At 44.6% G+C, this 22,096-nt stretch overlaps 1 protein-coding gene across 1 annotated transcript in view; it reads left to right on the forward strand.

Moving 5' to 3' along the window:
* The window catches only part of GLB1 (galactosidase beta 1), a 65,425-nt gene that overhangs the window by 23,053 nt on the left and 20,276 nt on the right, over positions 1-22,096 (forward strand). Inside the window, exons 6-12 of the mRNA XM_070391811.1 lie at positions 2,997-3,177; positions 6,195-6,253; positions 7,456-7,577; positions 7,666-7,706; positions 12,583-12,695; positions 17,888-17,962; positions 20,042-20,131. Coding sequence (XP_070247912.1) covers positions 2,997-3,177; positions 6,195-6,253; positions 7,456-7,577; positions 7,666-7,706; positions 12,583-12,695; positions 17,888-17,962; positions 20,042-20,131 — 681 coding nt within the window. The remainder of the gene's footprint in view (positions 1-2,996; positions 3,178-6,194; positions 6,254-7,455; positions 7,578-7,665; positions 7,707-12,582; positions 12,696-17,887; positions 17,963-20,041; positions 20,132-22,096) is intronic.

Consider the following 22,096-nt stretch of genomic DNA (forward strand, 5'->3'; position numbering starts at 1 on the left):
CCTCCGGCCACTCTCCAGCATCTTATCCAGTCACCACCTTCAGAACCACCTCCGGGACCAGCCAACACCCCGGTTGTTTTCTACCTTATCTCCTTATTGCCAAACAACCATGAGCTCCCAGATTCGTCAGAATTATTCCACCGAGGTGGAGGCTGCGGCCAATGCCTGGCCGACCTGCATCTGTGGGCCTCCGTACCTACCTCTCTCTGGGCTTCTAGTTCCACCGCTAGGATGTGGCCCTCCAGGGCGTGGGCCACTTCTTCCGAGAGTTGGAGAAAAAGCGAGAGGGCTCCCACCGCCTCCGAAAGACGCAAAACCAGCGCGGGGGCCACATTCTCTTCCAGGACGTGCTGAAGCCTCCCAAGAGGAGTGGGCAAAACTCAGGACACCATGGACGCTGCCCTGGCCTGGAGAGGAACCTGAACCAGGCCCTTGTGGAGCTGCAGGCCCTGGGTCCTACCCGCACAGACCCCCATCTCTGTGACTTCCTGCAGAATCACTTCCGGGGTGAGGAGGTGAAACTCATCAAAGAGATGGGCTACAGCTGACTCACCTCCGCAGGCTGCCGGCCCCCACGCTGGGCTGGGCAAGCATCTCTTCAAGAGACTCACCCTCAAGCACGACTAGGAGCCTTTGGAGCCCAGAGGCCTTTGAGGGGCCCCTCTGCATCCCATGGTGTCTGGCTTTTGCCTCTCCCTGAAATACTAGCCTTTTTTTTAATCTTTAAAAAAAATATTATTGATATCAGAGAGGAAGGGAGGGAGAGAGAGAGAGAGGGAGGGAGGCAGGGAGAGAGAGAGAGGGAGGGAGGCAGGGAGGGAGAGGGAGAGAGGGAGAGAGGGAGAGAGGGAGAGAGAGAGAGAGAGAGAGAGAGAGATCAATGATGAGAGAGAATCATTGATTGGCTGCCTCCTGCACACCCCACACTGAGGATCAAGCCAGCAACACGGGCAACTGCCCTAACCTCGAATTGAACCATGACCTCCTGGTTCATAGGTTGATGCTCAACCACTGAGCCACCCCTACTAGCCAGTCTTTGAACCACCCTGAAGCTCTCTCCCATGCATTGGACCAAATGGAAACAACAAAGCTTTTTGCAGCAAAAAAGGAAGGAAGGAAGGAAGGAAGGAAGGAAGGAAGGAAGGAAGGAAGGAAGGAGGGAAGGAAGGGGAGAGGAGAGGAGAGAGAGATGGAAGGAAGGAAGAGAGGAGAGAGAGAGAAGGAAAGGAAGGAAGGAAGGAAGGAAGGAAGGAAGGAAGGAAGGAAGGAAGGAAGGGAGGGGCTATCTGCCTTAATTCAGGCCAAGGGCCGTGGGGATGATTCACTCAGTTCACAAAGCTGGCGCTTTCTCTGGGTGCCCCGAGCGTCTGAAGAGGCCACCAAGGAGCTGTGTCTGCAGGCGGGACAAAATGATTCCTACCAGAGGACTCAGATCCCTGCCTACAGGTGGTTATCGCCCTCAACACCATTGTCTGACAGCTGCAGGAAGCCCAGCCTGGACCTTGACTCATCCTTATGATTCAGCCATAGATGCAAATACTCTTTAAACCTCACCATCACCATCTGAACTGGATTCATATGTGGATGTTTATCTCAATTCGTACCAAGACCACACCTAAAATAAGGAAAGCCACAAACACCTATTAATATCCCAGGTGACAATAATTAGGGCAGGACCTTCCACCCACAACTTTGCTTCATCCAGTGTATGGAGTAGTCATCATGAGGTAATAGCCCTGTTCCTACTTGTTGCCGTGGAAGATCAACCACTTTAAAGGTCCGCGGTGCCTTGTTGCCTCACTAAGGAGCTTACAGGATGACACAGTTACTCTAAAACTAGGATCTGCAGATGGCGGCCCATGAGCCAACTGACCTGCTGCTTGTTTTTGTAAATAAAAGTCCATTGGAACACAGCCATGCCCATTCATTCATAGGGTGTCTATGGCTGCTTATGCACTACAATAGCAGAGTTGAGTATTATCTATAACTAGAAGCCTGGTGCATGAAATTCATGCACTGGGGTGGGGGTTCCTCAGCCCGGCCTGCATCCTCTCTCAGTTCAGGAGCCCTCAGGGGATGTCCGACTGATGGCTTAAGCGGGGAACAGGCTTAAGTCGTCAGTCAGACATCCTTAGCAATGCCGCAGAGGCGGGAGAGGCTCCCACCCCCGCTGCTGCACTTGCCAGCTGTGAGCCTGGCTCAGGGCTTCTGGCTGAGTGGCACTCCCCCTGTGGGAGCACACTGACCACTAGGGGACAGCTCCTGCATTGAGCATCTGCCCCCTGGTGGTCAGTGCGCATCATAGTGACCAGTTGTTCCGAGGTTTGGTCAATTTGCATATTAGCCTTTTATTATATAGGATTATCTACAATAGTATAGAACAGTGATGGTGAACCTATGACATGTGAACTCATTTTTTTGGTTGATTTTTCTTTGTTAAATGGCATTTAAATATAAAAAATAAATATCAAAACTATGTCTTTGTTTTACTATGGTTGCAAATATTAAAAAATTTCTATATGTGACACGGCACCAGAATTAAGTTAGGGTTTTTCAAAATGCTGACACACTGAGCTCAAAAGGTTCACCATCACTGGTATAGAACATCACTACAATCCAAAAACTAGCATTGTGATTTCTGTTTTCTTTTTCTTATTCCTGGGCAGGGTAGGTTTTTATGCTGAGTTGCTTTTTGGAAAATGAATTTTTGAGCCTGATCACTGTGGCTTAGAGGTTGAACATTGACCTATGAACCAGGAGGTCACATGCCTGGGGTGCAGGCTCGATCCCGATTCCCAGTAGGAGGCATGCAGGAGGCAGCAGATCAATGATTCTCATCATTGATGTTTCTATCTCTCCCTTCCTCTCTGAAATCAATAAAAATATATTTTTAAAAAAATGATTTTTGAGGACTGAGTGTAGGGGATATTTTTGGCTTAGAATGACTTCATTGGGATCTCTGGTTTCTTTTCACCCTCCTCTCTTTTAATTTGCAGGTTGAAAATGAATATGGCAGCTACTTTTCCTGTGACTATGACTACCTGCGTTTCCTGCAGAAGCGTTTCCACTACCACCTGGGTAATGACGTGGTTCTGTTCACCACCGATGGCGAAATGGAGAAACTTATGCAGTGTGGGGCGCTGCAGGGGCTGTACGCCACCGTGGACTTCGGACCAGGTTGGTGTTTGTAGCAACAGAAAACCCAGCTGAGGCCATGCATGCAGGCTTGGGCTTTTGACCCAGCTCAGGCCATGCATGCAGGCTTGGGCTTTTGACCCAGCTCAGGCCATGCACGAAGGCTTGGGCTTTTGACCCAGCTGATCGCTCTGGACAGCTGTTGTGCTAAGTGGCAGGGGCCTATTGAACGAGATTTCTCACATTTCCCTTTATCGAGTTGTTAAGATTATTTTATTTCTTTTGTAAAATATATTTTTATTGATTTCAGAGAGAGGAAGGGAGAGGGAGATAGAAACATCAATGATGAGAGAGAATCATTGATCAGCTGCCTCCTGCACGCTCCCTACTGGGGATCGAGCCCGCAACCTGGGCATGTCCCCCAACCAGGAATCGAACCGTGACAGGGTTCATAGTTCAGTGCTCAACCACACTGGCTGGGTGCTAAGATTATTTTCTTTCAGTTGATTCGGTCTTTAGGACAGGACCTCCGTTTTCAGCGCTGGCAGGCCTAGCCTGGAACCTGGAGCACTGTCCTCCCAGGCACTGGCTGGCCCAGCAGCTGTTCCATCTGGGAGAAGCTCCACCCTGAGGCAGTAGCTGTTCAGGTTCCGACTGGGACACACTGCTCTTTGCTCTCTCTGTCACCCCAGTCGTGGCTGGATGCTCTGGGCTCTGTTGTGGCCACAGTGAACTCTGAGGTCAGCCCTGGAGTGTGGAAAGTAACTTTCATTACCTTCTGCATAACTCATAACCCTATGAACAGTCATGGGCCGGAGGTGGTTTGGTGGATGCTACAAAACTGGTCTTACCTGACTCATGAGTGCCTTGTAAGCTCCAGGGGTTCCACAAATGCAAGTTCAGGGGCAGCGTGGCCAGGATGCATCTGGATATAATATACCTCTGGCTGTAACGAAAGAATCTTCATTTAGGTTGAGAGCAGCTTTTGTAGGGGACATGGTACAAAGGATCCTGGACTGAACTTTTTTTCTTCTCTTTATTTTTTGCTATGAGGAACGTTATTATGACCATTGAATGTGATTAGATTATACATAGATTAGATTGTAGTATTGTATCCATGTTAATTTCCTGGTTTTTAATATTTGTATTGTGTTTATTTAAAAAATCCTCTTGTTCTTAGAAAAAGCACAGTGAAGTATTTAGGGGTAAAGGGCCATCATGTCTGCAATTTATTCTCAAATGAATTTTTAAAATATGTATCATTTATTTTTAAAATATTTTAATTGATTTTTTTAGGAGAGAGGGAGGGAAGGGAAGAGAGAGAGAGAGAGAGAGAGAGAGAGAGAGAGAAACATTGATCAGTTGTCTTCTGCACACCTCCTACTGGGGATGGAGCCCACAGCCCAGGCATGTGCCCTGACCTGGAATCAAACCGGCAACCTCTCAGTGCACGGGACAACACTCAGCCTACTGAGCCACACCAGGGCAAAATATGTATACTTTTACATGAGAAATAAAGTGACAAAGTAAATGCGGTAAAATGTTAACAATTAGAGAATCTGGGTGAAGGGAATATCAGTTTTTGGTACTATTCTTACAACCTTACTCTAAGTTTGCAGTTATTTTAAAATAAAAAGTTATCTCCCGCCCCCACCCCCAAAAATAGACCAGTTCTTCAAGTAATATAAAGACCTCACTGTTCTTCTGTCCAAGGAGTAAGACACTCCATGCATGTTGCATGTCCAATACTTGCCTTCGCCAAAGAAGGATGTCATTATATTAAAAAAAATTTTTTTTATTAATCCTCACCCGAGGATATTTTTCCCACTGATTTTTAGAGAGAGTGGAAGGGAGGAGGGGGAGAGAGAAACATTGATGTGAGAGAGTTACATCAATTGGTTGCCTCCCATACGCACCACAGCCAGTGCTGGGGATCAAACCTGCAACCCAGGCACGAGCCCTTAATCAGGAATCAAACCTGAGACCCTTCGGTGCACAGGCTGACCCTCTATCCACTGAGCAACACCGGTCAGGTGGAATTGCGTTTTTAAAGAGATTCTTTTATATTACCAAAACAAAAAAAGAACAGGTTTTAAGTGAATTGCGTGTTTCTAGAAACTGCTACGCTGCTCGGAGCAATTGGTGATAACTCATCTGCAAAGAGCTGCACAGGAAGTGGCATGCTGGTTTCCTCCTTCTCTGGCACACCTCCCATTACAGTGATGAAAAAGCATAGACTTCTGTTGGGAGGAAAAAATGGAAGATTATCACAAGTGTGTTGTAAGCGTTATTTGTAGGTGGGATGACAGCATGATTGCTACTGTGGGTTGAAGGACAGACCACTGCAAGACCAGTGTACCTGGGGCAGGTGGGCTCATGGCAACTTCATTCATTTGTGTGGAAGTGGGGCCTTGGCTGAGGGTCAGATCATGGAAGGAGGCTCATGAGAAGAGAAACAAAGGATCTGAATGCCACCTGTTGCTTCATAGTGAGAAATTTACAGCGATAAGTAAGTGATCTTTCTTGATCAGCACACTCTCTTCTGAAACCTGGCCTTACAGAGACCATTCGAGAGCAAGGGGTCATGTGGAGGTTGTTGGCTGGTGTCACTTCTACTCTGGGACATCTGCTGTGGGCACTGGGTCATAAGTTTGGGACCACTGGTTGATGACTGCTGCTGTAGAGGAAGTATCTTTACAGCAGGCCCATCCTGTGGGGAGCATCTGGGTCAACCAGATGTCTATGTGAAAAGAGAATCCCGTAAGATATGCCCAGGCTGTGGGGAAAGACAGGTGGAGAAGTCAAGCCTGTGACTTGAACTCCCCAGGCAGTGCAGTCAGGAAAGGCCATGGGGACCTGGTTCAGAGAGGAAGCAACGTTTTGTGGTCCCCACACATCCATTGGTCTGGGTGCAGCCTAAAGCTACCTTGCAGGTCTTCCAGGCCCATGGGAGTGTTGAGAAGCTCGGGAATCTCAGATCCAAATCCTTCCCAGGGCTCTTTATCTAACTTCTTGTCATTCCCATGACTGACCTTTCTTCTCCCTCTGGTCATGTTCAGGTGCCAACATCACAAAAGCTTTCCTAATCCAGAGGAAGTATGAACCCAAAGGACCCTTGGTAAGAATTGGGGGTGAATGTGGAGAGACTGCTTGTACCAACTTCATTACAGTAGATGGGGGGAGCAGACCCGTGGTTCTTCTGGCTCTGGGACTGTGGGGACATAGCCCACTGGACACATGAGTGACAGCAGCAGCAATGCTTCTGCTTGAACTGAGGCCCTGCCCTGGAGCGGAACAGATGGGGACTAGCGCAAATGCCTTGCCATGCACTGGGCTCCGTGTTCTTGCCAACCTTACCTCACTTGTCCTCATGGCAACTCTCCTAGGTAGTATTATTGTCGCCCTTTTCAATGAGGCTCACAGAACATGTGACTTTCCCAGGGTTGTACAGCTGGAGAGTGGCAGAGCCAGGATCTGAGTTTAGGTCTGTGTTCCCACCCGTGTTCAGACCTTGGTACAAACAGCCATTTCTGAAACTGGCCTCTGCTTAGCGAGCAGGGCAGAACCTGCACTCACAGACGTTGGGTGGAGCTACTTCCTGAGATGAGGAGGCCCCAGAACGTGTCCAGATTTCTTCTTCCTTCTCTAGACCAAGGGCTTGGCAGGGTAATGCCCAGGAGAAGCATGAGGGCTTGGGGCCTGCTTTGCAGAATGCTTGGACAAGTTGACCTCACTTTAAGTCAACCTGAGATCTGAAAACCTAACCGGCCATTTGGAGCTGATTATAACAATATTTCCCATCCAATTCTTTTGCCCAATAAACTTTCCTACTGTATTTAAACTGGGGATGGGTTAATAAAATTTTGATGCAGGTATATAACTTTTCAGGCATACTATTTCAACAGTGCCTAAGTTCTGAGTTTGGGCAATGCTGTTCTCTAGGTTAAGCAGTGAATGTCAACTCCCCTTTCCACCTGTCCCTCGGTGGGGACCCTGGAGCAATAGTTACAGGGCAATAGCCCCAGGATTTGATGGTCATGACTCTAGACCAGTGATGGCAAACCTATGACACGCGTGTCAGAGGTGACACGCGAACTCATTTTTTTGGTTGATTTTTCTTTGTTAAATGGCATTTAAATATATCAAATAAATATCAAAAATATAAATCTTTGCTTTACTATGGTTGCAAATATAAAAAAATTTCTTTATGTGGCACGGCACCAGAGTTAAGTTAGGGTTTTTCAAAATGCTGACACGCCGAGCTCAAAAGGTTTGCCATCACTGCCCTAGCCTAACCTCCACCTCCCTTTCTCTTTTTAGATCAATTCTGAATTCTATACTGGCTGGTTAGACCACTGGGGCCAACCTCACTCAACAGTCAAGACTGAAGTGGTAGCATCCTCCCTCCAGGATATACTTGCCCGAGGGGCGAATGTGAACTTGTGAGTGTTCATTCCTGGAGGGAAGGGTGTCCCCCGCACAGCTGTGGGCTCACAGTGAAGTACTGTCTGTTCTCCTGTTTCCTTGTAGGTACATGTTTATAGGTGGGACCAATTTTGGCTATTGGAATGGTAAGAGCAATTTAACATCTGTTTATAGAAGCTTCTGCTAAAATGTTTTCTGGTGCTTGATTTTGGGGGAGAGGGGATGCCTACAGACAATTTTATTTTCTATTTGTTTGTCATCTATATTTTCTAATACATAAAAATTGCCTATATAACTTAAGAAATCATTTTTCTTTAAAAAGAATTTTAAGGGTCATAAATTATGCATTTAGAAACCCTATTGTTTTAAAGCAGGCTGGCTAGACAGGCCTTGGTCACAGTCTCTGGCTATAGCTCACATGGGCATATATGTTCTGTTGTGGTCTTTTTTTTTTTTTTTCCATTTTGTTTTGGGGAAATATAATTCACATACCATAAAATGTACAATTTAGTGGTATTTAGTATATCACAAAGTTGTGCAACCATTTCTGCCGCCTAATTCTAGGACACTTTTATCAGTTCACAAAGAAACCCCGTACCCAAAAAATTCCCTGTACTCCCTCCTCCCAGCCCCTGGAAACCACTAGTTTACTCTCTCTATATAGATTTGTCTATTCTGGACATTTCATATAAGTAGAACCATGCAGTATGTAGTCTTTTGTGTTCAATTTATGTTACTTAGTATAATCTTTTCAAGGTTCATCTATATGGTAGCATGTATCAGTACTTCATCCCTTTTTATTGCTGAGTAATATTCCATTGTATGGATGTACAACATGTTGTTTATTCACTCATCAGCTGATGGGTATTTGGGTTGTTTCCACTTTTTGGCTATTCTGAACAATGTATGAATATTAATGCATAAACATTTGTTTGAACCCATTTCAATTTGGGGATGTGTGTGCCTAGGAGCAGAATTGCTGTGTCACATTGTAATTCTATATATTTTTATGGTTTTTTTTATTGATTCCAGAGAGAGTAAGAGGGAGAGAGAGATAGAAACATCAATGAAGAGAGAATCATTGATCATCTGCCTCTTGCACGCTCCCTATTGGGGATCAAGCCTGCAACCTGGGCATGTGCCCTGACCGGGGACTGAACTGCGACCTACTGGTTCATGTGTTGCTGCTCAAACACTGAGCTACACCGGCCGGGCTGTAACTCCATATGAGGGAACTGCCATAGTGTTTTCCAAAGTGGCTGAACCATTTTACATTTCTATATGGCCTTTTTTTTTTGGTAGGAAGATTATGACAAAATTATCTTCCTTGCCATTAATTTTTACAAAGACATACAATGCTCTCTATTGGCCTTCTTCTAAGCCTCAATCCCCACCTCTCTTTATATCTGTATTTTTCTCTCTGAATCATTAAGGGTGCTCTACTGTTGAGTTTTGAAGGGTTAGTTTGGACCTAAATCTCCTAAGATCTCTGATTGTAAACTCTCTGCTCTTAATGCATTTCCCCCTTAGAACTGCTGTCTTTTGTGCAGGGTGGGGTGGGCTAAGAGAAGGCTTAGCTTCCAAGTATTATTAATGTTATTACTATTGTTAGAGCCAAGAAATGGAGGTATTGCAAAACTCGAATGTCGCTGGCTGAAAGACAATAATGTGCAAGATTGGTAGTTGAAGTTTTTGATCGTCTCTCTGTATCTCTGTCTTCTCATTAGAAACAGTAAGACTTTGGGATTCTTTTTTCATTCAGTAGCTAGTAATTCCACCTCGCTTCCATTCGTGGAATTCAAATCCAGGAATGAAGACGGATATATTTGGGAACTTTACTATTCATGATATATTTTTAAATATCTTACTGTTCTGCTTAAAACAATACAGTTTTAAAAATTAGAAACTACGAAAACTACCACTGAGAAAAACAGAACTTGTCTTTCATCCTCTCCCTCGCTTCTTACCCTGCCATAATTCATGAGAGTCTCTTTTCCACCTGTTTTTCCACTTAGTCCTCATAGCAGTCTCAGCGGGGCTACGATTACCGACCCACTTTATCGATATGAAAAGCAGGGGACACAACAAGTCCACAGGTCTCCCCCACAGCTTGCAGGGGTGGAGCTTGGACTCAAAGTCAGGTCTTGGAAAGCTGGACAGTGCCCTTGGGATAATCCCTTGCAGCCCGAAGCCCCTGCCCTACTCATGAACGCCAGGCCCCTGACCTGCCATGTGGCCTGGTCTCTTAGGGGACATGAGGGAGAGCCAGTCTGCTTCTTAGCCGCTGTCCTTCAGGCCAGCTTCCCAGAGGGGAGCTATGAGAGAAGAACGTCATGAGCTCACTGTTCATCCTACCCAACATAGGTGCACATACATGTGCAAGTATGTGCACCACACTATGTGCCTGTGTGTGTCCCCATCTGTCTGAGGGGCTCCTGTGGGCTCCAGGCTGTCCTATACGTCTCACACCACGTGGAGAGCTGTTTCTTTGCCTTCTTCACTCTCACTCCCTGATGTGGAGAAGAGGCTTGAATTAGCAGTTTCTCTATGACGCATTGCTGGTCTGAAGACATCCGGAGAAATAGTCTGCTGGTAGGAATGGAACAAAGACTTCCTTTGCCAGGCCATCCTTTAACCCACCAGACAGCTTCCCAGCCTGGGTTCCCTTGGCCTGTAAAGTTTGCTTCTGGAGGGCACACTTGTTCAACCCAGCTGGACAACCCATAGAGGTCCTCTCCCGCCCCTCGAAGGGTGGGGAGGCCTCTCGGGTCAATGAGGCCACACCTACTTCTCAGGTGCACGCATTGTCTCCTGTGCAGGGAGAGCACAACCACTGCCACTTGAGAACTAGAGAAGGGACCACAAAGAAGGTGAGCTCTTTGCAAAAAGGGATGTGGTTTTCTTTCTCGTTGCTTCTCACGGCAAAGGATGTGTTTTATCATCTGTATCCCCAGAGGCAGGCAGACCTGTTGGCAGGCAGCTGTCTCTGATTAATAAGAAATGAGGGGAGCTGAAACCGATTTGGCTCAGTGGATAGAGCGGTGGCCTGCGGACTGAAAGGTCCCAGGTTCGATTCCGGTCAAGGGCATGTACCTGGGTTGCGGGCACATCCCCAGTAGGAGATGTGCAGGAGGCAGCTGATCGATGTTTCTCTCTCATCGATGTTTCTAACTCTCTCTCTCCCTTCCTCTCTGTAAAAAAATCAATTAAAAAAAGAAAGAAAGAAATGAGGGGAGTGCCTGGCCCGTGTCACTCAGTGGATTGAGCGTCGTCCTATGCACCAAGAGGTCCCTGGTTTGATTCCCAGTCAGGACACATGCCCAGGTTGCCGGCTCCATCCTCAGTACGGGGCGTGCAAGAGGCAGCCGATGGATGTTTCTCTCTCATCAGTGTTTCTGTCTCTCTCTTTTCCTCTCTCTAAAATCAATAAAAGATATTTTAAAAAGAAAGAAATGGGGGAAAGTAATATGACGAGATCAATTCAGTTGGTTTAGGTGTTCCAAATGCAGATTCTGTGCAGAGAATTAATGAGAACTAGTTTGGCCTGGTTCGTGCCATGTGTCAACTCCACCACCTGGAGGATCACCCAGGGCAGATCCATCATTGGTGAGCTGTGGAACCATTCGAAGGACTTCGTTACTAAATCATAGGTGAACTCTTGGATTTGGGGCCTCATTTACTTAACACTTAGGTCGGATATAAGATTGTTTAAAAATAACATTATTCTCTCACACTTACATTGCAAATTGCTCTCTAGAGTAGAAGAGAAAGGGGCGGTGCAGAGTCTGGCTGGTCCTGGGACAGCAGGGTCCCTGTCACCTGGGAGCCTGTTAGAAATGCCGAGTCAGGTCCCACCCCAGGCCTGCTGAGTCAGAATCCCAGGCGGGGTTTAGGGGTCTCTATTGACAAGCTCTCCGTGTGACTCTCGTGCTTGGGTGACTTTTCTAAGTACTGGCATATGGTCCCGGCCAAAGTTGCACACAGTCTCCTACCTGTGAATATCATGTGTGACAAGGTGGCAGGACTGAGCTGAGGGTGGCACGAGGCTGTGATGTGGTTTCACAAGTGGCTTAGCTGATTCTAGAGGGAGCTCTGGCTGGAGCTAGGATGGCAAAGAGACTGAGTTTATATCCCCACCTGGGTCACTTGTCAGATATGGGCTATCCTGGGAGGGTTGTAACTGTAAGCAGGGCAGCCCAGCAGAGGCCATGACCAGAGAGGAGCCCATCTGAGAGCCGTCAGCAGCCAACACTCCCAGTAGCTGGGGAACAAGTGAGTGCCTTAGTCCTGGAGAGCAACGGGAGAGGCACACCAGGCATCCGTTCTAGTCTCCGCAGAGGCCTTAAGGTCACGTTAGAATCTCTATGGTCTCGTCATCTCCCACTTTGTTTGGTCTGATAACCCTCCGTTGTTTTCTGCCGGTCCTTGGCCAAGTCACCTGTGTCTCCCCCACTGACCTTTTCTCGGCCACACAGTTCGAGATTATGCAAAAGACCACAAGGTTAGCAGTCAGAGATGCAGGTCATGCCATAAGCCCTGCCATGCCTGGTTGTGCTGAGCAAGTTTTGTAGAGAGTTTCTGATTCCCTGCTTGTCCCCTGGCACTGAGATCTGCTGGGGTCGCAACTGTGAACTCTGCTGAGAGCAGATGGGGAAAGCGCTCTGTAGACTCCACGGTGCTTGGCAAGGGTCTCTTGCAGCAAGAAACTGATTTCTCTAAACCTTGCATCCAGAAGGCCACCTCTGTGTGGCTCAGTTGTTTGAGCGTCATCCTGTGGCCCGAAGAGTTGCCGGTTCGATCCCCAATTGGGGTGCACGCAGGAGGCAACCAATTGATGTTTCTCTGTCTCTCTCTCTCTCTAAAAATCAATTAAAAACATTTTTTTTTTAAAAAAAGAGAAAGCAATTGGTTCAAACATGTCCTTTATTTTCTCCCTCCATAATGCTGAGCTCATGAATCCCAAAGAGTTTGTCCTAGCCCAGGGCCTCCAGGAGTAACCAGTGGCACCTTTTTGTCTTCTAGGAGCCAACATGCCCTACCAACCACAGCCCACCAGCTACGACTATGACGCCCCCCTGAGTGAGGCAGGGGACCTCACCGAGAAGTATTTTGCTGTGCGAGATGTTATCCGGAAGGTGGGTGCTTTGTACGGACTGCGGTGGGCTGGTCTAGGGCAGAGCCTGCCTTGGACTCACTGTGCTCTATAGACCAGCGGTCGCCAACCTTTCAGACCTCACGGACTACGGGTTGGCAACCGCTGCTCCAAAGGTTTTCTTAAACCAGCGGTCGCCAACCTTTCGGACCTCATGGACCACCAGTTGGCGACCGCTGCTGTAGACGACTTCGAAGGATGAATGCAGGGACACATCAGATAGACTTGGCCTTGAGTCCTGGCCCCAACCTGATGGAGAATGAGCCTACAGACAAGTTGCTCCACTAGTCTATTCATTTGTAAAACTGGACCATCAGCACTTGGGTGTGGTGTCAGGATGAAAAAGAACCTATGTAAGGCTCATGTGGTCCACTAAGAGGTAGCCATTACTATTATTTACACTAAAGGTAAGAAAATGTATGTCCAAATAAATCGCTAATATGTGTCATAGAGAAAATCCGTGGGCCGTGGAAGCAAGGTTCAAATGTGAGCTGTCAGCAATCCCTCCTTGTTCTGTCTGGGACAGTGTATGCAATTGCTTCTGGCCTGGCACCTGAACTGCTTAGTCCTGCTAACGCTGTGACCTTTTGAGGCATCTAAAGCCCCAGGTGGGGTTTCCTGTCTCTACTGTGGGTTAAAAAAAAAACCCACAGTTTTTCTGCTCAGTCACCTGAGTTTTGAAGTTAAAAAAACACAGGTTTTCTGCCTATAAATGGTATGGACTATTTTTTGTTTAAGTATGCTGTCTCCATTTAAGCCCACATAGTAAAATCTATATTATGTAATACGTTAAACATATAGAAAAATGTGTTCTATACTTATCTACTAGTAAGAATTTGTCTATGTCATCTGAACTTTCAAGTGCCTGGTTAAAATGTTGCTCATGTGTTTTTATTATGGGCTCGATCACTGTAGAATTTGTAATGATGACTCCCAAGCTCTCTCTTGTATGTCTGCTCCCTTTCGAGCTTTCTGTTCTGTTCCTATCTTTATTATTTCCTTCCTTTATTTGAATCTTAGCTTTTTAAATCCAGCCTTTCTTCTTTCCTTCTATAAATATTCAAGATTATACATTTCCTTCAAGTACTTCTATAGCTCCATCTCGTAAATCTTAAGATGTAATATACTTATCATAGTTTTTTCTAAACATGCTTATTTTGATTTCTCTTTGACCCTTGAAATGTTCAGAAGTGGGTTTTTCAATTATTACACTCTAAACAATTGTCTAGTTTGTTGTTTTCTAACATATTTGCATCTGTTTGGAGCAAGTAGTCCTGTATGATATCATATACAGAATGGAGCAAAAGTAGGTTTACAGTTGTGTGAAACAGCTTATTCTTGTACTATTATTTATTAATTATTATATTTTTCCATATTAAAAAAAAAAACCTGTAAAAACTGTAAACCTACATTTGCCCCACCTAAAGAGGTGTTAATCTAAATGCAGACAAGAAAAAAAAGGCAATTTGAAACCTCAAGGGAGGAAAAAGAACACAAAAGGCTTGCCCTGGCTAGTGTGACTCAGGTGGTTGATCATTGTCCCATGCACTAAAAGCACACCAGTTCGATTCCCAGTTAAGGGCACATGCCCAGGTTGCAGGTTCGGTCCCCTGTTGGAGTGTATATGGGGGCAATCAACTGATGTTTCTCTCTTACATCTTACCTTCTTTTCTTTCCACTATTTTTTAAAATATATTTTTATTGATTTCAGAGAGGGAGGGAAAGGGGGAGAGAGATAGAAACATCAATGATGAGAGAGAATCATTGATTGGCTACCTCCTGTACAACCCCTACTGGGGATCAAGTCTGCAATCTGAGCATGTGCCCTTGGCCGGAATCGAACCTGGGACCCTTCAGTTCACAGGCCAACGCTCTATCTACTGAGCCAAACCAGCCAGGGCTGGCTTGCTTTCTCTCTCTCTCTCTCTCTCTAAAAATCAATAAAAACAATCCTCAGGTAAGGATTAAAAAAATACATATATTTAGGAATTAAATTTAGTAGGGTTTGGCAACTAACTTAATGCAGATGAGAAAGAATAAGAAGTTGTTGATTTGTCCAGGTTATAACCTTCATTGGATAACTGAGTGGGTATTGGGGTCAGCAACTCAGATAGAGGATTGCAGAGAAAGCACAGGCTGGGGATGGGGATTGGGAAGCAAATTCAGTCCTGGGCTTGTTCAGCTCAAGATGCCCCTGGTGACATCCAGGTGGAAGTGTCTCTCCAGAACCTCCAGAAAGAAGTAGTTAGGACAGGCTCAGATTCTGGGGTCAGCAATGGAAGTGGAGGCTCAAGTCCAGAGAAGGTTGCAATTGGACATGGAGAATTGAGCAAGAAAGGTGGTGGGCCAAGCAAAAGACAAACCCGGGGATCCCAATCATATAACCAGGGGCCCCAGCAAGATGAACCGATGAAGGACATAAAGACTTCAGAAATTAATGTAATTCAATAGTTCATCATAAATTATAGCTTAACCTCTAGTCATCTCTTCCTCCTTTCCTCTTGGATACTTAAGTTTGGGAGAGAGAAATAAACTACTTTAAAAGTGGGCTCTTCTGAGATTTTGTAGATGGTCAGTGAGCTGGTTTGTTAAACGATACTCAAATATTTGCTTGCATCGAGAGAAACTATGGGATTATAAGTACCCCCATATCTAGCTCTCCCTGCCTCTTTCCTTTACCAAAGACTTACAAAGTGGAATGTATCTCTTCTTTAATCCATTTCCAGAGTTAATTGGGTGGTGATGGACAATATCTTTCCCTGACCTGGACTCCCAGGGATGATAATTTCCCACCAGGCTGAACAAGCCTGTGCTCAGTGGTGGAAGCTTCAGGGACCCTTTGCATATGACTCTTTTTAAAAAATATATATTTTATTGATTTTTTACAGAGAGGAAGGGAGAGGGAGAGAGAATTAGAAACATCGATCAGCTGCCTCCTGCACACTCCCTACTGGGTATGTGCCCACAACCAAGGTACATGCCCTTGACCGGAATCGAACCTGGGACCCTTGAGTCCACAGGCCGACGTTCTATCCACTGAGCCAAACCAGTTAGGGCTGCATATGACTCTTGAAGGCATGACAAAGCTCATGACATTTGCATTTTGTAAGTTATTCTCTTTGGTGTGGGTAAACCCAACCAGACATGGTTAACACTTTGACCTCGAGGGTGAACCCTCTGGTCCATTCATGTTGTTTCAGATGGCAAAATTTCATTCTTTTTTATGACTGAGTCATAAAAGAATGATTGATTTTGAATTTTGAGTCAGTATACAGATAAAGCGAGGACCTATGGCCACCGCACAGACTGTTTTAACCTTGACAATGTGAAAGTATAGCTGATGGTTTTGGAGGCTGGAGTAGGGAGGAGAGCTCAGGGAAGGATGTAAATAGCCTTGTCTTAAAAGTGTGGACACAAAGGATAATCTTTTGTTTTTTTTAATATACTTTATTGATTTCTACAGAGAGGAAGGGAGAGGGATAGAGAGTCAGAAACATCGATGAGAGAGAAACATCGATCAGCTGCCTCCTGCACACCCCCCACTGGGGATGCGCCCGCAACCAAAGTACATGCCCTTGACTGGAATCGAACCCGGGACCCTTCAGTCCGCAGGCTGACGCTCTATCCACTGAGCCAAATTGGTCAGGGCAAAGGATAATCTTAATTGATGGAACTAAGAAACAAAGGTATAGATGTTATTTAAATCTGCAGAGCTAACCAGTAAAGAAACTGAAAATGGTGATAAGGCCATGTTGGCAAGAAAAGGAGTTATGAGGAGTTAATAATACAACTGAGCTAAATTCTCATGTACTGAAGAAATGATATTTTAAATGGATCTAACAGGCCTGGCTGGTGTGGCTCAGTGGTTGAGCAGCGACCCATGCACCAGGAGGTTGCCAGTTCAATTCCTGGTCAGGGCACATGCCCAGATTGTGGGCTCAATCCCCAGCAGGGTGCGTGTAGGAGGCAGCTGGTGGATGTTGATGTTTCTCTATCATCGATATTTCTGTCTCCCTCTCCCTTCCTCTCTCCAAACTTAATAAAAAAAAACATTAAAAAAATGCATCTAACAAGAAATTGCAGATAAGTATATTATTTAGAGACCAAAAGAAGCAAAAATAGGTACAAGTAAATGATTTGTGAATGATTTCCTCTGAAAAATATAACTAAGAAAGTAGTGAGTCAGGAAACTATTGCTTTTCCTTAACCAGTCTTTTATCCTCTTCTTTTTAAAAAATTACTATTTAAAAAGGTAAACAAAAAGAAAGCAAGCAAGAAAGAAAGAAATGTAAGGATCCTGAAAGATCATAATGCAATCGACTTGGAGATGCCAGATGTACCTAGATCTTGCTAAGACCTAGGATTTACACCCATATTTCCTGATGCTAATATGTGTGCATGCACACATATTTAATAGGGTTTTGTTATTTTTAGTTTTTTTTTAAATTTAAAAATAACTTCATAAAATTTTTAAAACTTACCTAAAAGTTTCAAGAATAAAAATTGTACAAAGAACACTTGTCTATTTCTCACCCAGATTCACCCATGTCAACATTTCACTCTATTTGCTTCATCATTTACCCCCGCCTCCCTCTTGTATTTTCTAAACCATTGAAGGATTGCATCTATCATGGCCCTTTATCCCTAAGCACTTTAGTGTATGTTTCATAAGAATAGGTCAGAATATGCTTTTATGTAACCATGGCAATTTTAACATTGATACAAAATTTTAACCTACCAATATGATTTAATCAACAAAAAATATTTGTCCTACTCCGTCTAGGTTCCCTCCCTTCAGATGCTGTACCTTTTTCCTTTTCTTCCCCAACTCCAGTTTTCTGCCGCCACCCTCATTCTCTCTACTTGTTTTTGCTCTTTTGAAGTCTTTGTTCTATATTGACTTGAATGATTCCTAGAGCTGAAAACACAGACATACACAGACACACACTTGGAAGTAAAACCTTACCCGGATCCTGTCTTGGAAGGAAGTCTTTTGTTCCTTTGCCTTTCCAAAACATCACTGGCACTGTGGTTCCCGTCTTTGACCCTCCTTTGGAAAAATGAATTAAATGAATTAAATTTTTAATTTAAAAATGAATTAAATATGTTTCTGAGGGCTTAACAGCTCCTTTTCTTTTCTGTCTTTTTTTTTTTTTTTTTCACTCTGGTTTACAGTTTGAAAAAGTACCGGAAGGCCCTATCCCTCCGTCCACACCAAAGTTTGCATATGGAAAAGTTGCTCTGAAAAAGGTAAGAAAAAAAAAATGACAGAAACATTGAAAGTGAGGAAATGGAATTTAGAAGTCAGTGAAAGTGTTACGCTGGGGAGCCGGTTCATTATTTTTCTGTGAATTTGTTTCTGTGAGACTGATGGGGAAGATGGTGTTTCTGAGAAAGCGGGGACATGGAGGCGAGAGGATACGTATGCGCGTTGAATGGGTGAGCAGATGGGCATGAGCAGGAGTAGAGAGGTGTTCTAGATCATACAAGTGATTTTAGTTCCATTATCAGTTGCCCAAAGCAGTCTCGGGATCCTTTGTGGGAATAACATGACACCTTGTTGTTACGGCTGGTGAGATTCTTTTTTATAATTCACTATTATTTTAGGGGGTTCTCAAAAGCCAGAGGCATTTGATAGGGCTTTGCCCTAATTACACACTCCCATCTCAAAATCAGTTTTTGTGGTCTGTAGTTTATATGGTAAATGAGACATCAGGGGGGGAAGCCAGAAATCAATCATAAATAAGAGTTAGGGACATTTTATTCCAGGAAAAGAGAAAAGGAAGAGAGGTTACGTTGAATAGTCAGGACTGACGTAAGCCAAAGTCAGTTTGTTTTGACCATCTCTGTCTTCAGGTTTTCCCCTTTTATAATCCCTAACTCCTACATGAGATAACTCACAAGCAAGAGAGAAAAAAAACATGAACAATTGCATATTTCTTAAGAATCTTGATATTCTAAAATAGCATCATACATTTTTATCTTTAAGCCAAATACCAAACATGATTGTATGGTTTTTCCATTCATGAAGCGCTTTGATGTTATGGTGGGTTTAGTTCTTGTAGCTTTTTCCACCTAGCGTCAGATGTGTGTGTTACATTCTACAGAGGACGTGGCCGGCCTCTCTGCCTGATAGGCATCTTTCGTTAGATTAATCAAACGAGAATCACACTTGTAAAGGGAGCATCTTCTGCTCCTTCACTGCCATTGCTACTTGAGGAAAAGTTCGTTTGTGGGGTTTAGAGCCATGAGGATTTTTTTTTTATACAACAGAAAATAACTGCAGCTGTTTCATACAACGTCGTTAAAACAAATCTAGCTCGGTACCCCAAGCACATTCTGTGAAAGAAAATTGTGTGAGCAGAAATGGCTTTTCCTTGTTAATATTGAAGAGAGCAAACCTGCATCTCACTGAATTAAATGTATGTGGAACATAGTTATGTAGGCTAACAGCTTTTACCATGAGTTGAGTTGTCCAAGTGGGAAAACGCCCTTGTGCGTGGCTGAATGGATAGAATTGTACTGAAGGTATTTTTCCCTCGGTGCTGCACATCAGCAAGGTAACATGGGAAGTGCTTATACAATTCCTAACCAGTGCTGTGCCATGCAAAGTCTTGGGTTTGGAGCCAAACCTAACTGCAAATCCTGGCTTTGCCAGTGCTCCAGTGAGCTTCTCTGAGTCCCTAACAAGAATGCCTGCCTCACTGGGTAGTTGTGAGGATTTAGTGAGGTGTGTGGGTCAAGTCCTGCCTCCCCTGGAGTTCGCTAGGCACCCATTGTTGGGTAGCTGTTATCATTGTTGTTCTTGCACCAGAATGAGCATCCTGCGTTGCAAGAATACACGATCGTTTGGATTGAATGTGTGTATTTATTGAGTGGCTCCTATGTACTGGGCATTGGGGTGGTGATAGTCTGTAAAGGGATCCAACTGGCAAATGATACCAAAGGCGTGCTGTCGACAAATCCAGAGGGCGCAGTCGGGTTACTTCCCTCAGGAGTGCCGGGGGAGGCTTCAGAGGAGGCAGCCGCGAGCCTCGGTTTTCATTTATTTTAAGGGCCTTTTCTATACAGGAGGTTGTACTTGCAAGCAGGTATGTTTGAAACTCTTCTTAAGATTCCCATCAGTTACTTTTCATCAAAAGTTAGGGACCTGCGAGAGATGATTAACGGTGACTGGGGAACAGGACTGAGTGGAATTTGAACCATTTAGGTTTATTTCGGAGTTTGGCCAAACCCACTGGTAACTTGGATAATTTGCAAATGACATTCTCCATTCCAATGACCAGGGAGGGGCGGCAGTGAGTGAACGCTGCTTTTGTTTCTTTTCAGTTAAAGACAGTGGAGGAAGCTCTGAACATTCTGTGTCCCGCTGGGCCTGTCAAAAGCCTTTATCCCTTGACATTTATCCAGGTGAAACAGGTAGGCCTTCAAAGGTAATGCTTCACCTTTCTTCCACTTGGGAAAATGTGTGTTCTGCCCTTCCCTGCAGTGTCTGTTCTGAGCACAGGGACCAAAATAGTAAGCGGCTAAGTCAGACCCACGGAATCGAGCAGCAGAGTCCCGGGCTCTCTGTAGCTGTGATATTGCACATTAGCCCGATCTGTCCTACGTTTCCCGTTTCTTATTCTCACTCAAATAAGTTGTAGCTTAACGTGCTTCAGCATGATTCTGCCCAAGCTATGCATTGAGTGCACTTCTCATCTAATTAGTCTTTATTACTAGGTACCAGTGGGGAAACCGCTATTTTATACTCAGAAACGACAACTTAGTTATTTGTCCTTAGTTAGCGAAGTGTAAGGACGGTGTTCTTACTAGATTAGGTTCTTTGAGATTCTTTTTCTGGCTTTGAAGAGAACAGAAAGCAGGCAGAGTGTGTGTGTGTGTGTGTGTGTGTCTTAATGTGTGTTTAATCTCTAGGCGTTGCCCCATCTTTTTTTTTTTTTTTTTAATATATCTTTATTGATTTCAGAGAGGAAGGGAGAAGGATAAAGAGTTAGAAACATCGATGATGAGAGAGAAACATCGATCAGCTGCCTCCTGCACACCCCCTCCTGGGGATGTGCTCACAACCAAGGTACATGCCCTTGACCGGAATCGAACCTGGGACCCTTCAGTCCGCAGGCCGATGCTCTATCCACTGAGCCAAACCGGTTAGGGTGCGCTGCCCCATCTTTAAGAGCTTTACCAACTTTCTGTTTTGGAAAATTTCATATCTAGAAGAGTTGCAAGAACAGTACAACCAGCACCCATATAGCTTCCACCTAGACTCACCACGTGGTAACATTGGCTTCGCTTGCTTTATCTTTCTGTGTGTATATGTCATCACTGCTGGTTTGGTTGTTTTCTTTTGTTTATTTATTTATTATTTTACCATTTGAGTTAGTTGTCACCATCATGACACTTCACCCTTAGATATTACAGCATGTATCTCTTAAGAAGAAGGATATTATCCTACAGGACCACAACATAATGATCATACTTAAGAAATTCGATATTAATGCAATCCAGTTATCTAATAGACCTTCCATAGTCACGTATCCCTGGTGGTCTAGGGAAGGGATTAGGGACATTATTCCCTAATGTCCTCTATAGCTTATCTTTTTTCAGTCGAGTTTCCAATCCATGATCATGCATTACATTTAGTGACAATGCCTCTTTAGTCCTATCAGGACAGTTCCTAAGTCTTTCTTTTCTCTCTCTCGTCACATAAACTTTTCTGAAGAGTTCAGACCAGTTGCTTGGTAGACTGCCCTTCACTAATTCGATTCAGCAAAACGTTTTTGGCACAAACACGACAAAGGTGATGTGTCCTCAGGGTGCCCATGAGGTCAACTTGTCCCTTTGTTACTATTGCTAAGTTTGATCACTTAGTTAGGATCTCAGCCCCATTTTTTGAATGGGGTCTGCCCTTTTGATTTTCTATATCGATTGCCTTCTGGAAGGTGTCTGAACAATAAGATGATAGAATCATAGCAAATCTGATCTTAGTCTAGTGTGTTTTTGCCTTCAATTACTATTCCTACACTTGGAACGTTTCACAAGTTTTACAAGAATGTCTTACAGGTGACTATTTTTACACTTGTGAAATTTTACAAGAATGTTTTATGCCAACAGCTCTGGTGTGTGACAAATAAAGTGCATGATTAAGGTCCCCCACCCCCTAGTTTTCATTCACATTGGGTAGAGTTCTTTCTCTAATTTGAGCACGCACTGGCTGTGTGGTCATTTCTCCATCTATAAATCAGAACATGCCTTCTCCACCTGGCAGGGCATGGAGCACATAGGAGAAGACATGGACACTAGAGCAGCTGCCCCCTGGGACGTGAGCTCCAGGTTAATGTGTAGACACTCACACTGTGCTCTTTCTCAGGCCCCTCTGCTTTC

The sequence above is a fragment of the Myotis yumanensis genome, unplaced genomic scaffold (genome assembly GCF_028538775.1).
Source record: "Myotis yumanensis isolate MYYU_CA2020_CCGP unplaced genomic scaffold, mMyoYum1.0.hap1 SCAF_14, whole genome shotgun sequence".
Taxonomy (NCBI): Eukaryota; Metazoa; Chordata; class Mammalia; order Chiroptera; family Vespertilionidae; genus Myotis; species Myotis yumanensis.